Below are 18,343 nucleotides of genomic sequence, written 5' to 3'. Positions count from 1 at the left end.
ATCAATACAAGACAAGTAATTAAAAGTTTACTATATACAGTACTTGCAAAAGATTAAGAACAAATACGTGAACTACATTACAGTACTTTGTTGTATTTTGGGGGGGGGGGGGGGGGGGTTCTATTCAAAACTCTCCATATTTCCACTACTGTATTCCATTTCTAATTGTGTTTTGATGTCTGCTATAGCTGAATCTAACAAATTCATCATGATATAGGCTATTTAACCAATAGGCAACATATGCTGAGATGCTGAGGTATCGGATATTCTGCTTTGTTAAAGGTGAACAGAAGATGAATTAATAAAATATACTAAAAACTTCATATCTCTTTTTACTAAATGGCAATGTAATTAACTAAATGTTTTATTTAATTGAGGAATTACCTTACAACGTCTCTTTACGCAACTCCAGCTTGTGCCTTTCCCTATAGCTCTCCTGACCTAAACGCCATAGAGTTATTTACAATATATTTAGTACTTCAATAAATATTTAGTGAAAGAAACAGGCCCTTTTGAGGTATATTACCTTTTTCTAAACACCTTCAAGCAGAATGGGGACTAATTGTGTAAAATAACTTAATCTGTTATTCATAGTTTGTTTTGAAGGTTTGTGCCATCATGTACAATATACGTGGGTTTAAATAAAATAAAAAAATGGGTAGATTTCATACCATCAACAGGATCAATATATTAATAATAATAATAATAATAATAATAATAATAATAATGAGATAGAACAACTGTAAACACCTGCAGTATAAGGCATACATAGTTCCTCTCTCAGTAATAATTAGTTATACAGTCATCTAATAGCATTTCACTAAGGAGTGTTGTATGAGTGAGCAAATGATTGAAAATAATGATCAGCTAGTGACAAGTTACATTTTTCCTGATGGTAGTTTAATTTGAATATGCTCTATTCTAAATAAAAGTTGTTTTGTCATATCATTCCTGCTTTCTTTAGGGGCAGTATAAGATTTTGATAGAAAATCACCAGTCCATTTAAAAAACAACAACAAAAAAAAGTTTTCTTTTCTGCATATTTTATTTATTTTTATATGTATCATGGCCCTCATTTTTTAAATTTTGCTTCTCATGTGGACCTACACACCACCTATTTGAATTCCTGACAATAGGCTTTATATTTATCATTCAGTATGGGTATAGTCAATCAATCAATCAGTCTTTTGTTTTATATAGCGCCTACATAGTGGCGCACCATCATAAAGCTCTTTACAAGATAGTACTGAATGAGGTAATGATTTAATTTCTAATTCATGGTGTTATTAATAAAAGTTGTCTTTTTGGAGGATATTTCTTTTATTGTTGCCAAGTGCAGCGATTGAAGCCAGACTCTGGGCCATGTTGTGCTTAAATTGTTTTATTTTATAATCGGTGCAACTTATAATTTTGGAGATGACCCTCGGGAATTAGTACTTGAGGAAATATTGAGTTCTTGGGAATGCATTGCTTTTAGCTGGACCATTTGTGCAAGAACTGAAATTAGTATGTATGTGTTTATTTGAGGCGATAATAAATGTAGCATTTACTGTATCGGGTGATTGGGATAAGATATCGCATAGAAAGGAAGCTTATTGTTTTTTGTAATCTGAAAAGATGCTATTTTGCTCATGAAAACGCTTAACTCCTTTATCTCTTTCAAGAACTCTGGCAATATCTGAAAGAAATGGTTTAGAGTGGTAATTATTTAGATTAGTGTAATCATCTTCTATGTGTAGAAGGGTCAGGTACACCTACTTATGTGTGGCTGGCAGCACAATATTTAAAACAAAAGACAAATGTTTTAACACTAGAACGATCACGTTTATAGGCATACCTAGAACAACCATGACTGGACAATTTGACCGGAGTATTAAAAAACATAAATATTGTAATGAAAGGACAAACAATCAGTCATAGTTTTCAGAAATGTCACATAGAGCATTTGCACACCGAAAAATTATAAATAAATGGGCATTTGAACAGAAATTTATTTATATACACACATATTACATAATGCACATTCTTAATAAATGGGATTATATTGCCTACATAACAAAGCGCAACCAAAGCTGTATGTAGAGACCTTCTATAATCGAAATGGCATGAATAAATAAACATTTGAACAGAGTAGGCTTCATTTACAATTGTTTACAAAGTCTGAGTGCTGGCAAAAATCACACAGATACTGTGTGTTTTTCAAAATATGCAGTGTGCTTACTGCATTGTCTTTGTTGCATCAGAATCTTATTTTGTAAAATGTGCAGTAATTCCAAACACTTTTCTGTCCTGCTTCTTCAGCGATCCATTTGCAATATATATTGGGGAAACACTGAATCAAGTAAAGACTGATTGAAGGACTATCAGAGACAATTGAAACAATAGAAATGTCAACAGACAGCTCACTTGAGGAATGCAGGCTGATATAATCAAACCTCAATACAACTGCAAGTCCCGACCTGAGAAACTCAAATAATACTGCAACATTTAATTGTTATAATATGTCAATTTGACCATGTCTGGTCGGAATTGGTATGACAGTATTTTATCTAGCTGATTTTTGCAGCTACGTGATTCTTTTTTTGTTGGGAGAATTAGCACATATATTTAGGAAAAGTCAGGAAAGCACAGTTCCTTATCTTAAACACACACACAGAGCCATTTAAATTTAAATTCCCAAAATGGTAAAAATGACCACCTTGGTCGTTCTAGTGTTAAACATCTGCAATGATTCTTGAAGCTAATTTAAACTTGAACTGTGGTATAAATCAGCTTCAACAACACGCTGAAAGCAAAACATCAGAGGAAACACTTCATGGAAATAAATGGCATTATTTTTCATTGTAACACAAGACAATAACAAAATCCAAATGGACATGCAATTTAAACATTTCAGGATTGCATTCCAAGGGGCAACACTTTTGTGAGATCCAACACAGATACACAATTTGACGTTGGTCAGTTTCTGGTTTACCAAAGTCAGCATTGTTCTTTCCTTTTTATATATATATATATATATATATATATATATATATATATATATATATATATATATATATATAATATATATATATCAGTAGTTTAGAAATTAAAATTAAAATATTTTTATAAATTTATTGTATTTTTTTCAAGGTCAATTCTAAAAAATCAAGGGGGTTGTAGACATTTTTTGATACAATGGATAAACATGAAAATAATAAAATATCACTCCCATAATGTCACCCTCTGCTTATTAATACCATTTTGATAATATCACTCACATTTATCTCGTTTACTGTCACTTTTGAAAAAGAAAGCTTTAGCAAAAGTAAGTTTATGTACAGTATTGAAATGTTTTGACATAAAAAGTAGCACAATATAACATTCAGAATGCTGCAATGTGTAGCAGCTTTGTAATGTTTTTATTACAATATGTTGTACTAAATTTGAGCAAAACAGGCATGCTTGTTTTATTGCTTTTTTGCCAGGTTTATGGAGAACTCCCATTTCTGCTCATTTATTAGCTTTAATATATAAAAAAAAAAAAGTTGGAAGCTGCAAAAAAAATAAAAAAATAAAAATAAAGCAATGTTATTCTTTTTTTTTATTTATTTATTTATTTATTTTTTAAACCACAGGTGTTGGAAGAGGACATTAAGGAAGCCAGACAACAAGTAGAAGACCTTCATAACAAATGTAATGAACTGTCTTCTCAACTTGCAACCAAGCACACTGAGCTGGCTTGCAAAGAGACTGATGTAACTAAATGCAGGCAAGTATATTTTTATGATGCTTATAGAATAATATGAACTATAGTGGATATAATTTGATAAACCCGACATTCTTTATGGTACATCCAGCTTATTAAATAATGACTAAAGCTCTCTGTTATTGAAGTCATACACCCAGCTAGGGGTTAGACAGTAGGACATTTCCATGATAAGATAGTCAAGGACAATTTTCTTTTTGTTTTGTTTTTTTAAATAATATAACTGAATACAAGCAAGGATGGCTTTTTTTCCAGATAGTATAAGATGTTTTAAAAAATGTACAAGTACTTTATGCAGAACGCAGACAACTCACCCAACACAGAAACATTTTTGTTAAAGCAGAATATACTACATCTACTGAGTCTTTGGATAACCTGGTTGGTTTATTATTTGAAAAACAAATACATTTTATATTGCTCTCTAACTATTTAAAGATTAACTTGTAGGATGGGTGTGATAAAGAATCGATTTAAAAAAAAAAAAATAGATGATTTTAAAATAAATTCCTAAAATATGTACATGACTTCATAAGGAACATTAGTCTATCAAATATGTGAACTTTTTTTCAGTATTGACTTCATGTCATCTAATGGAAAACCATGTATAGTGGATCATACTTGGAGTTACTGCACTGTAGAAAGTGTGACTTACAATGTTCAGGATATTGTTGGGCTTTGAATATCCAGCTTTGTTTAAATTACATGCAGCTAAGTTGTATATTAAGCAAAAATAATGTGTAAAGAGCAAATTGATTTTTAATCTTGATGGATGCCATAAGTCCATAAAACTTTCATTTCAGTTAAGTCTGACAGAGCGGCGTAGGTCTGCAAAGACCTAGGTTAAAGGTTTAATGTGTTCCAGTTTGAGCTTCTCTGGTGACATGTAAATCTTTCCTCTGTTAAAGTCATTGGATTAGCTCTGCATTCTTGATGTGCTACTTAGAATAAAAAAGGTACAGGGCAGGATTTGGTAAAGAACATCCAGCTTTAGTCAACTAAAATGTTGAGAGATTCCGAGCCTTGGCTTTGACAAAGCAGTTCCTACTGTTTAATAACAAAAAAGTAAAGTTAACAGGGAAGTAGGATGTCGCTCATACCAGACATCTACACTTTGAATGACTGCTGCATTTTAATTAACGTAATACCGATACATTTTGCACGGGAATATAGCAGCAGGCTAATCCACAAGATTCTCATGCTTTTCACCTCTGGAGACCTGGGTTCAGAGCCTCTTCAGTTAATTAATAAAATGAGTTTGGCAGTCTCAACCTAGCCCTGAACTAGATTAGGAGATGTGTAGACTCAACAGGACCAATTTGGTATCACAAATCAATGCTCCACTGCTTTAAATTCCCTGCAGTTATTGTTAATACAGGATTTGCCCTCCGCTCCCTGTAAATGTTCATTTTGTAATTCTAAAACAACAACTCTTAGTTACTCCATAGCTACATAGCTTGTCAGTTCCTGAATGAAAATCATCCTGATATTGTTCCTTGTTGCTTGATCCAGCGTCGGTACTAACCGAATAGTTATGTTTAGTTGTATTTATTCCTATTTTTATGTACTTCCATGTAACTGTTAGTCATGCTAAAAAAAATAAAATAATCTACATCTCCATGGATTTCGCTGCTTGTCCTAAGGAGGACGTTATTTTTCAGTACTCTGAATCGTTGGACTACTGATGCTTTCTTTAGTTCACAACTGTAATCACTTCTGTGTCTTACAGGAAGGAGTTGCTGAAGATTCAGAATCTTTATATGCAGAGCACAGAGCATACGGCTCAGCAGGCTGAACTGATTCAGCAATTGGAGGGCCTAAATCTTGAAACGCAGAAGGTGCTGCGAAACCAGGAAGATGCCCACACAACAGAAACAATGTCATATCAAAAGGTAAATGCTACCTCACTTCTGTATCTCTTTTGATTTGTCGCCTGTACAGTGACCCATGTTAAAAAGAGGTCAACAAAGACATGTACTTTCTTTTCACAGCCATTTCACTTGTAAATAGCTTTTAGCGGCTATGGTTAAACTCCTTGGACTAAAATTATATTTAAGTATGTGGGAAAATAAAACCCTTGTGTAATGCTAATGCAAAATCTCATAGGGTTCACAACTATAAGTGTGGCGAGGGCTGAGATGTTTTTGCAATCACACAACTCTGATAACATGTTTGTCCTTGTAGCTATACAACGAATTGAACATGTGTTATGAAGCATTACAGTCTAGTGAGACCCAGCTCCGTCAAAGCCATATTTCCTTGACAACCCAATTACACCAGAAGGAGCAACAGATCAGCCAGCTACAAGCAAAGCTGCAGCAGGCTCTTGTCTTTTCTCAGCTCCCAGCAAGACAGACTAATGCCAAGCATCTGGAAGAGGTAAGAATTGTTTTGGAGCCAAGCGGCAAGTACATCAGTATGTTTATCTGTAATCATATCTTTCACTAAGGTCATATCCAAGTGTAGGAGGCTGGGCAGAGGAGGTGTTGCCAGGAAATTATAGATTTCCCTGTTCATTCACTGAATTGAAGTTGCAGACCAAAGTGGGCATCAGAAAAGCTGATTTGAAAATGACAGTATTCCTTCATAGTAAACAAAATTTGCAGTGTAAAAATAAAGAATGATAAAGAAAATATGGAATATATACCTCGGCTAGATTCTGATTCTCAGGGAGTGGTGGTGTGTTTTTTCTTTTTTTTTTTTAGGGCTGCCAGAGAATAAACATACATGAACTGACGATGTGTTAGAGATGCCTATACAAATGCATACACGGTCAGCAATTCCAAATGTGGTGAAAATTCGAAAAAAATATTGTATTTGTACTTGTAGCAGTATCGTCACATTTTCATAGAGGAAAAGCTATTTAATATTTAATTAAATCTGTTTAAATGAACAAGAAACTACTACTTCCTGTAATAAAGTGTTGCTCTTTGTATTTGCTTCAAAATAGGTCCTTTTTCCAAACCACTAAACCAGATTTTATTTGAAAAAAATCCATGGACTTACAGACTTAGATGCAAAGTTTTCTGTTTGTACTGCAACGTATGATACAGCCTGTATGGGTATGAGGAAGCTAACAGGCATAAGAAACTGACACATTTACCAGAACATGTCATATATTGAAAAAACAACAAAGTGGAAAACCCTTTTTGTACAAAAAGTGCTTATGAGGTAAGGGGCCATCCAAAATGATCAGCATTTTATGAAAGCTTACAAAAGTGTGTTCTGTGATGGGAGTGGTGCAAAGCTGTTGTTTAGTATGCTGGATTATTATAGCCCTTTCTTTAATACACATGGCTCTGGATACGGCTCTTACACTTAAATTCAATCAATATGCCAGTAAAATGCAGCAGCAAAGTAATTGGACAGATGCAACTAATTTCAATACCTGCACAGTAAATACAGCTGCCTTAATAAAAATAAACTGATCTGATCACAGAAGCATCTGATTTTAAAGCAGCTTTTAGATGTCTGTCTGCTGTATTCCTTTTATTTCTTCTACAGATTCACACTGGTTCGGGCTTGCAACTAACATTTAATTTTCTTTCAGTACTTTTTGTTTTTGGCTGTTTTATCAGTTCAGCGTAATTATATTTTGTACTGTGTTTATACAGAGTAATTTAACATATGTATTTGGTTGTTAAGCTGGAGTCTGTAGTTTCTACAGCAAGACCTTGTGGGCCACCTGATCTTTCATCAAAAATTACTAACAATGATAACATGAGGGAGAAGACCAAAGCTGTTTGTGTTTTACCACAGGTGGCCTGCACTTCTGTTTGTGTTTCAGTAGTTGAGTGTTTGTCAAGCACTTTGAGATCATGTGGTTAGAGGCTTCCATTCCATTAGCCACTTTTATTTGATGAAATACAGGGTAGATCCATTAAGAGACCAAATCTTAGTTTTAGGATGTTCTGACTGTAGAAATGTATAGGGTATTAAAATTTTGAAGTTTAGCTGGTCAGTGTTGTGACCTGCATTGGAATTAGGGCAGGTCTCGGGTGTAAACATTTCAGAGCAAGTTGTTTTACAAGTGCAGTTTTTCACTTTTTTTATGAATAACAGATCCCAAATGTAATCAATTTACCAGCAATGCATTATATGCAATTGAAATTTTTGCTTTTAAAATACTACGAAATTATTGCTTTATGATGGTGGTCCACTATGAAAGGCGCTATAGAAAAATAGGTATTATTATTATTATTATTATTATTATTATTATTATTATTATTTAATTATTTATTTTATTAATTATTGTTATAGACCCTCCAGTTGTTGTTTGCAAACTTCACTAAAGAAAGTTAAAGCCATTCCAGATCTACACAGCATGAAAAGGCAATTCACATATTTTGGTTGGCTGTAATCATTGTATGCTTAATCCACAAACTGATATAGTTCATTAATATTAAATTGTGTTTATAGAACATATGTAGAGAGTGCCTAACTGCTTTGTTTCCTAGCTTTTTTACCTGCTGACATCAAAGTTAACAGATAAGGCATCCCTAGATGAAATATAGTCACATGGGCTTTCTGTTCCCTATTTATAATTGTGTTGACAGGGGTGTGTATTCCAGCCTAATCTGAAATTCTGTTACAACTTTGAGAACACCTGTTAAATTCTAATTCACAGGTTGTTATAGAGATGTATTTAAATTTGAAATGTTTGGAAGTACTGTTGGAATGATCAAAGTACTCATCACTGGGGAGACCTGGTAACTCTGCTCTCATGTAAATAAATGAGAGATATGGCTTTGAATATTGTTCCTCGGAGGAAGAAACCAACATTGTATGGTTTGTTTCCATGCTGTGTGTATCAACAGTATGCTTTCTGTTTTCCGACCTTAAAGAATTAGTCCTTTATTTTATCTGCTGATATGCTTGGTAATTGTAATCTAACTTCAATTTATACAACTACAGTTCATGTAGAACAAGATTTTTAATTATTATCCTTATTTTTAGTACCAGTGGAATAAACTATAATGCTACATTTGTTTTGTTAAGTACAGTTGGAGCCGCCTGATCGGGATACTGATCATTGGGCTTTCTGCTTAAATGGGATACAACTCTGGGAGAAGGTTCTTCCCAATGCTATTTGTGCCGTTTAATTGGGATGTCACTTAGTTTAACTGCAATACAGTATTTTCAAATGTTGAATGGATATCGCTTTTCAGAGTAAGACGGGTTTATGTAGCATAGTGCAGTGAATATGTAATTACAGTGTGACTTCAAGAAAGTTACACTTTTAACTAGGGCTTCAACAAAGTATACATTTTGACCTTTGAAGGTTTGAAACACATTACCGAATGAAGGTTCGAACCGTCGATTGTACGAATTTGCATAATTTACTGGTGACACTAGCTACTTTTTTATATTTGATTGAAAAGCCTATTATTTTACAGGTAATCCATATAAATGGAATAAAACATTCACATGTAATTTATAAATAAGTTATATAGAACAGTAATCATGTTTTTTTTAATTTAAATAAAAAAAGTTTATTTAGACATAATGAATGCTTCTTGCTCAATACACACTAAGCTTGCATTGCAGCAGCACCATCTGCAGCAAACTTAGGTAAAAATAAAGCTTTTTATAACAGTCACTGCTTCAAGCAGGTTATCGGTCACAGTCACATTTTACCAGGGGTGTAATGCTGCCGACCCCTCACTTCTTGGGCAGGTAGATCACTGCTTCTGTACTTCACGTGTAGAGCATTTAACTGTTTTGCACCTATTAATATGTGGAGATAGAGATACAGTACTGTGCAAAAGTTTTAGGCAGGTGTGAAAAAATGCTGTAAAGTAAGAATGCTTTCAAAAATAGACATGTTAATAGATTATATTTATCAATTAACAAAATGCAAAGTGAGTGAACAGAAGAAAAATCTACATCAAATCAGTATTTGGTGTGACCACCCTTTGCCTGCAAAACAGCTTCAATTCTTCTAGGTACACTTGCACACAGTTTTTTGAAGGAACTCGGCAGGTAGGTTGGCCCAAACATCTTGGAGAACTAACCACAGTTCTTCTGTGGATTTAGGCAGCCTCAGTTGCTTCTCTCTCTTCATGTAATCCCAGACAGACTCGATGTTGAGATCAGTGCTCTGTGGGGGCCATACCATCACTTCCAGGACTTCGTTACGCTGAAGATAGTTCTTAATGACTTTCGCTGTATGTTTGGGGTCGTTGTCATGCTGCAGAATATATTTGGGGCCAATCAGATGCCTCCCTGATGGTATTGCGTGATCCTGACCAAATCCACAACTCCATTGCAGAAATGCAGCCCCAAACTTACAAGGAATCTCCACCATGCTTCACTGTTGCCTGCAGACACTAATTCGTGTACCGCTTTCCAACCCCTCGGCGAACAAACTGCCTTCTGCTACAGCCAGATATTTCAAATTTTGACTCATCAGTCCAGAGCACCTGCTGCTATTTTTCTGCACCCCAGTTCCTGTGTTTTCGTGCATAGTTGAGTCGCTTGGCCTTGTTTCCACGTCAGAGGTATGGCTTTTTGGTCGCAAGTCTTCCATGAAGGCCAGTTCTGACCAGACTTCTCCGGACAGTAGATGGGTGTACCAGGGTCCCACTGTTTTCTGCCAATTCTGAGCTGATGGCACTGCTGGACATCTTCCGATTGCGAAGGGAAGTAAGCATGATGTGTCTTTTCATCTGCTGCAGTAACTGTCTTCAGCAACCTCACCTTGTTAACTGAGTTTGGCTGTTCCTCACCCAGTTTTTTTCCTCCTACACAGCTGTTTCTGTTTCAGTTAATGATTGTGTTTCAACCTACGTATTGAATTGATGATCATTAGCACCTGTTTGGTATAATTGTTTAATCATACACCTGACTATATGCCTACAAGATCCCTGACTTTGTGCAAGTGTACCTAGAAGAATCGGTGCTGTTTTGAAGGCAAAGGGTTTTGGTCACACCAAATATGGATTTGATTTAGATTTTTCTTCTGTTCATTCACTTTGCATTTAGTTAATTGATAAATATAATCTATTAACATATCTATTTTTGAAAGCATTCTTACTTTACATCATTTTTTCACACCTGTCTAAAACTTTTGCACAGTACTGTACATTTGTATAACCCATACAAATAAGCAAAGGATACAATAACTGTAAGAAACCCTTGAGAGATAAATAGTGACAAAGTTTGAATAGAAAATGCCTGGTCTGGAACAACAGATGTGAATAATGTAGAGCGGTGGGGAACCTGTGTCAACGCTGTGCTAAGGTGTCAGCGTTTTACAATTAGATGTAATAATTGGAACAGTTCTTGTTTTTAGACCCATCTATTAGAAATCAAGTAGATAAAATAAGCTTGACATTTATTTAAAATATAAGTCAATTGCAACAAACCAATAAAGGGTACCTTTGGCCTTACGCAACTGTTTTTTTGCAAACGGATGCACTTCTGTTTCAAAACCTCAGTCTCATTTGCTGTTAAGCGGCTGCAATAGGACAGTGAGATGAGCTGATTCTGGACCAAATAATTCAATATATGAGAGGGTAGGGGGGTATGCATAAAATAATAATAATGACTGTGTTTTAATCATCTGTGTGTTAGTGTGTGAAACTGGGTATGAAAGTATTTGTTTGTTTATTTATCTTTACTATAACTAGCTGTAAGTCTAGTGCCTTGCACTGTTGCTTTAAAATAATACCTTACCTGACTGTTTGAATTTTGTAATGAATTGGTACACTTGGTAGTCCTTTCAAATACAGTAACTACTGTAGAGTGATAAACTGTGGTTCTGTTGAGTATATGGGGAAACTGGGACTGCAGGTGGTGTGGTAGGGTTAAGGGAGGGGGGAGAGGGTAGATAATAGCGACCCCTCAATTTTAAACTACACCACTGCATAGTACTACTATCACTAACAACGACAACTTCTTACGCTTGTCAAGTGACCCTGGAGATTGTCTGTGCCTCCATGAAACATCAATATTCGCTTGCACAGTTTGCATTCAACTTTTATTTTTTTGGTTGTCTGGGCATTTAACAAAAAAATGCCAAACAGCAAAGGGGTTTCGAGACATTTCTTTCAATACAACTTATGCTATACAACACTTTGCGAAGATGGCGAATTAAAAAATTAAAGTTCTTTCTGGATAATATGAGCTGGAGGGGGGTTTGAGCAGACGGTACTCAGTTTTCAAAATTATAATTATTAGTGTTGGCATATATTTTGTATGTTGCAAACATATTCTACCATAGCACTTATCTTAGCTTATTTAGCACTGTCTTGTACAAAAGGTATTCAGTACATATTTTACTGAAGCACTACAACTGCTATAGGTACCCCCCCCCCCCCCCCCCCCCCCCCCCCTTGATTTGGAATAATATACCTTGCTCCATACACGAAGGCGGGGCCATATAGAGTTGCTTCGTATAACGATTTTGTAGTGGATTTTAATACAATAACTTTTAAGTAATATGCATTATACAAATCAAAAGATCGAATTTTGCATTCAAATGACATTTAATGCATGATTTATAGTATTCACATGCTGTCAAACGATTTCTTCTAACAGAGGGAAAAAAAAAGAAACATATAGTGTGTTAATGATGCTAGAGCTAATGCACAGAATTTTCATTCTGTAATGGTGGGTTAATATTTACTACCCCCCCCCCCCCCCCCCCCCCCCCACCAATACTAGTAATACCCAATATTAGTAGATATGACATAACATAAAAGCAGGCAAAGCATTGTATTTAGAAAAAGAAATCGGCACCATAGAATAAACCTGTGCAAACCTTTGAACTAACAAATTGTGTACAATTAAGCAAGGCCACCCTCCAATTAATAATGTGCATTAGTGCATATCACTGAATTTTATGTCTAGATTGAGACCCAGACAGAGACATACAAAAACAAACAGAAAGAGCATAATGTTTACATTAGCAGCAGTTAAGAAAGATATAAGATTAAGCAGCCATGTTATTTTAAACCATAAAGCCACTCAGTTTACGTCTGTTAACCCATGCTGTTCAAGCACAAACAAAACATTTCACCTCTTTTCCATTCACGAATGCCCAAGATATAGCAATGTAGTAGATATATCAACATTCAGTATAAGTAATCTGAAAAAAGTGAAGTTTTTCTGTTTAGCACAGTCTATTCTCAAAGGGAATTATAAAATATAATTCTTTCAAACCCGTTCGAAGTCTTCAGGCCCCACTCCGAAAAGTCTGACGAAGGTGCACCTGGGGAAATCAGCTGATATTTCCTGGCAATCCAGGCGACTTCCCAAATACAAACTCCAAAGAAAGAAAAATACGACCAGCATCAGTGCTGGCAACTCGGCTTACTCGGTTCTTCGATAATATATTGCTAGTTAAACTTTACATTATGCTTTAAAATATAACAAACTATGGCAAGTCTCTCTCCCATCACATCTTTTCAACCTGCGTGGTTGCTCTGTCTCTCGTGCTACATGCAAGCTCTCTTTCTCTCTCTACTGGTCCTTGTGAGCTCCCCCTCTACTCCCTATAGGCAGCTATTAAATGAAAACTAATTAAAGAGCCAGTGCACATTTACCGATCACTACAAGGTCAAACGACTGGTTCACTACAGTGGACCTCAAGGATGCTTACCTTTACATCCCAATAAGACCCAGCCACAGGAAGTACTTGCAGTTCGCCTTTCAAGGCACCGCGTACGAGCTCTGTGTACTGTCGTTCTGTCTCTCCCTAGCTCTGTGGATATTGACCTCTCTGAGACAAAAAGGCATCAGTGCTCAATTACCTGGACGATTAGCTTATATGTGCCGAGTCACCAGCACAGGCAGTGTTGCACGTGGGAATCGTCACCACTCACCTCCAACGTTTAGGCATCACGGTGAACCAGCTGAAAAGCCTGTTAACGTCCTTTCAAAGAGCTGTCTATCTCGGTGTAAGCTTAAATTCCCGAAAAATGATGGCAAATCTGTCGGACGACATAATAATCCAGCAGTGTAGGTACTGATCTTCCAGAGACTTCTGGGTCTGATGGCAGCAGCATCCCAGATCCTTCCCTTAGGGCTCTTACACATGCGCACTCTCTAAGCGTAGTTCAACCACAGGGTACTGCACCCTGACCTGGAACGCCACAGCTTTCGCAGTGTCTCGTCATTGTATGGCAGCTCTTTTGTGGTGGAAACAACCAGCTCATCTGTGCTTGGACACAGGACTCTGCTCTATGCTTTTCCACCAATGCCACTGCTTCCACTGTGCATGGAGAAGATCAGGCAAGATCGGGCCTGGGTGCTCTCAGTAGCCCCAAAGTGGCCCACTGTCACAGCTCCCGTTCGGCCAGCTGTGGGAGTTGCCGGCCCATCACCACCTGCTGAACAAGGCACGAGGGACTCTGGCATCCAGATCCAACAGCTCTGCAGCTTTGGGTCTGGACACTGAGCGGAGATATTTGAGCTGACAAAGTCATTGAGGTGCTTCAGAATGCCAGAGCAGCGTCTACCCACTCCCAATATGGTTACAAATGGGGTATATTCCTGACATGGTGGCAGTAGAGTGAACTGGCCCCCGCAGCGTGACAATTTTAATGAAGGGAAATCTCCCTTCACGCTTCTGGTCTACCTGGCAGCTATCTCAGCTTGCCATATTACATAAAAATTTACAGTCTTCCCAGGAGCACACTTTTTGAAGGGTGCTCAGAGGTTAAGACCCCCTTGAAAAGACGTTGTCCCTCGCTGGCAATTTAATGTAGTGCTAGCCAGCCTGTCCTCACCAGAAAAGGTCACTGGTCACTCCACAAGAGGTCTTGCAACCTCTTGGGCATTATTCCAGGGTGTTTCTGTCTCAGACATTTGCAGTGCTGTAGTATGGGCCACTTTTACCTGGTTCTACCAAGTGAATGTTGTAGATCAGCAGAACCCTTGATTTGGGACCAGAGTGTTAAGAGCAGCCACTAATTATGCTCTTTTAACAAATGTTTTTTTTTTTTTGTTTACCACTTTTGTCCTGGGATAGTTAACAATACACCTTTTTTGGACTTCTGGTGTTAAATGCTGAGGTTACTCAGTGTAACCTTGCAGCATATTCACTGCATGATGGTTCTCCCTCACAGTACTGTGGAATATATGCCATGGAACCATATCGGTCCTCAGCTGGAATGCTCAAGGCAGTTTATCTTCCTTTTTAGCACATATGCTTGTGATGGGTTGGGTATTGTATCCCATTAGGTAATGGTTACATTTTGTACTTGAAACATTCGGTTATTATCATAACCCTGGTTCCCTTCTATTTCAGGGAACCAGGGGTATGATAATAACCGAATGTTTTGTTATGCATCATTTTCCACAGGTTAAACTGTAAATTAATGCAATCAGCCATTCAGTAACTCTTTCAAAAGTTGAGTAGCATATTTACATTGATTCTCACTAAGGAACCATAATTAGTAAGCCATATAATTGTAACTTGGTAGTACACATGGGAGGTAGACATGGGGTTTTGAAGGAAATGATGTGGGATGTGTGGCGAACACTTTGTGAAAGGCAGTCTCCATCCTATTAAATTTGCTATGCCTTTGTGGTTTGTCTTGTAAACACCTGAATGAACAGGGTGTCGGGTGCTGGCCTCACACAAGTTTTGGTGTCCATTGGAAACCAGACTCTTGTTTGCTTAATCAACCCTAATGAGTCGGTTCAGAGCTTCCCTGTGCATTTTACTCCCCATGTTTAGCACCTTGCAGAGGTCGATGGATGCTGGCCACCTGCCTAATTTGCCAAAGGGCAGAGCTACAGTAAAATCATTCTGACTGGCAACCAACAAACATGCAGGCTTTGGGCTGACATTGGCATCTGACTACCTGATAGCTGAGTGTGTGCCAGTTGAGCAGCTGCTGTACATCATTACTGTGTGCCCAATAAGGGTACACATCAGTAATAAGCAGTGTTCCCTCTAAGCTTTTTTGATACTGAGAAACTTGCTATTTTGACTGAGAAAGGGTACATTATCAGTAAGAATCCTTCGGCCATGCATTAACCCATTTAATATATTTTTGTTGCCTTATACAATTTTGAAACAATATTCCAACAAGTATCTCAACAACTTTACAATGTGCTTTAAATTTAAACAATACATTTATTGTGACTCTGCCTCTGATTCTGAATCATCCTCTGTGTGTGGGTGTGTGTGGGTGTGTGGGTGTGTGGGTGTGTGGGTGTGTGTATATATATATATATATATATATATATATATATATATATATATATATATATATATATATATATATATATATATATATATACACACACACAATACACGAGGACAAAATCTGTTTATAAGAATCACATCCGTCTTGTGTGTTTTGATTCTTATAAGAGGTTGATTCTTAAAAGTGGACTGATATGATTACTGTGGTGCAAAATCAAACTTACACACTGAACAAAAATATAAATGCAACAAAGTGTTGGTCCCATGTTTCATGAGATGAAATAAAAGATCCCAGAAATTTTCCATATGCACAAAAAGCTTATTTCTCTCAAATTTTGTGCACAAATTTGTTTACATCCCTGTTAGTGAGCATTTCTCCATTGCCAAGATAATCCATCCACCTGACAGGTGTGGCATATCAAGAAGCTGATTAAACAGCATGATCATTACACAGGTGCACCTTGTGCTGGGACAATAAAAGGCCACTCTAAAATGTGCAGTTTTGTCACACAATACAATGCCACAGGTGTCTCAAGTTTGGCAGGAGCGTGCAATTGGCATGCTGACTGCGGGAATGTCCACCAGAGCTGTTGCCAGAGAATTAAATGTTCATTTCTCTACCATAAGCCACCTCCAACGTCGTTTTAGAGAATTTGGCAGTTCGTCCAACCGGCCTCACAACCGCAGACCACTTTTAACCACGCCAGCCCAGGACCTCCGGCTTCTTCACCTGTGGGATCGCCTGAGATCAGCCACTCGGACAGCTGATGAAACTGTGGGTTGGCACAACTGAAGAATTTCTGCACAAACTGTCAGAAACCGTCTCGGGGAAGCTCATCTGCGTGCTCGTCGTCCTCACCAGGGTGTTGACCTGACTGCAGTTCGGCGTCATAACCGACTTCAGTGGGCAAATGCTCACCTTTGATGGCCACTGGCACGCTGGAGAAGTGTGCTCTTGACGGATGAATTCCGGTTTCAACTATACCGGGCAGTTAGCTGACAGCGTGTATGGCGTCGTGTGGGCGAGTGGTTTGCTGATGTCAACGTTGTGAACAGAGTGCTTCATGGTGGCGGTGGGGTTATGTATGGGCAGGAATAAGCTACGGACAACAAACACAATTGCATTTTATCGATGGCAATTTGAATGCACAGAGATACCTTGACGAGATCCTGAGGCCCATTGTCGTGCCATTCATCCGCTGCCATCGCCTCATGTTTCAGCATAATAATGCACGGCCCCATGTCGCAAGGATCTGTACACAATTCGTGGAAGCTGAAAATGTCCCAGTTCTTCCATGGCCTGCAAACTCACCAGACATGTCAACCATGTAGTATTAGCATGTTTGGGATGCTCTGGATCGACGTGTATGACAGCGTGTTCTAGTTCCCGGCAATATCCAGCAACTTCGCACATCCATTGAAGAGGAGTGGGACAACATTCCACAGGCCACAATCAACAGTCTGATCAACTCTGTGTGAAGGAGATGTGTTGTGCTGCATGAGGCAAGTGGTGGTCACATCAGATAAGGACTAGTTTTTTGATCCACGTCCTAACCTTTTTATGAGGTATCTCTGACCAACAAATGCATATCTGTATCCCCAATCATGTGAAATAGATTATGGCCTAATGACTTTATTTCAATTGACTGATTTCCTTATATAAACTGGTACTCAGTAAAATCTTTGAAATTGTTGCATGTTGCGTTCATATTTTTGTTCAGTGTAGTATGAGAATGATAAGAGTTTGTTCCCTGGCAGCAGTGTAATGAATGGGTTGACCACTAGATGTCACGAGTTCCAGCATGTATGCACATGCATGAAAATTACACAGCTTCTTTTCCTTAACGAATTATGGATAATAGTCAATTGGTTAACTGCTTGTTAAAGTTAATTACACCTCAATAGAAATGGCTTACGACAGCTTTGTGGTGTGGGTATAGAGGAGTAAGGAAGCAGAAAAAAAGAAAGAAAAAAAGAAACCAAAATGTGAGTGAGTAAGAGATCTAGTGTTTGTTCCATACAAAGTATTTACTTAGTGCTCCAGCTGAGAGCTAGGCTTATTTAGTTTGTTTTGTTAGCGGGTGTGTCACCATTGCAGTGTAAGAAAAATAAAACTAACTGCAGTTTAAAGCTGTAAATCAAGACTCCAGTCTGATTAAAGGCTGTAGAATCCTATTTTACTATAGTATACTTGAGAAGCGACCGTCTTGTGAGGGTGCCTAGTTTAACTGCTGTGTGGTGTTACGTGTTTGAATTAAAGTGAAATTACAGTGCAGTATTTTACTGTCAGGACTACCACTGCATTTAAGCATCTGGGGCTTACTTATTTTTTGTTGCGATGCAAATTTCACAGTTTTTCATTAAGTGGAGATGCAAAGCTCTATAATCCCACCCCCCCCCCCAATCCCCCCCCCCCCCCCCCCCCCCCCCCCCCCCCC

General features: G+C 37.6%; 1 protein-coding gene across 2 annotated transcripts in view; it reads left to right on the top strand.

The window, feature by feature from the left end:
- cntln (centlein, centrosomal protein) overlaps positions 1-18,343 on the top strand; it is a 154,738-nt gene that overhangs the window by 19,904 nt on the left and 116,491 nt on the right. For both annotated transcript variants that reach the window (XM_041263915.1, XM_041263906.1), the window contains exons 8-10: positions 3,618-3,751; positions 5,475-5,637; positions 5,930-6,124. In XM_041263915.1, coding sequence (XP_041119849.1) covers positions 3,618-3,751; positions 5,475-5,637; positions 5,930-6,124 — 492 coding nt within the window. The remainder of the gene's footprint in view (positions 1-3,617; positions 3,752-5,474; positions 5,638-5,929; positions 6,125-18,343) is intronic.

The sequence above is a fragment of the Polyodon spathula genome, chromosome 1 (genome assembly GCF_017654505.1).
Source record: "Polyodon spathula isolate WHYD16114869_AA chromosome 1, ASM1765450v1, whole genome shotgun sequence".
NCBI lineage: Eukaryota > Metazoa > Chordata > Actinopteri > Acipenseriformes > Polyodontidae > Polyodon > Polyodon spathula.
Note: the sequence above shows the minus strand (reverse complement) of the source record. Positions and strands in the feature narration are given on the sequence as shown.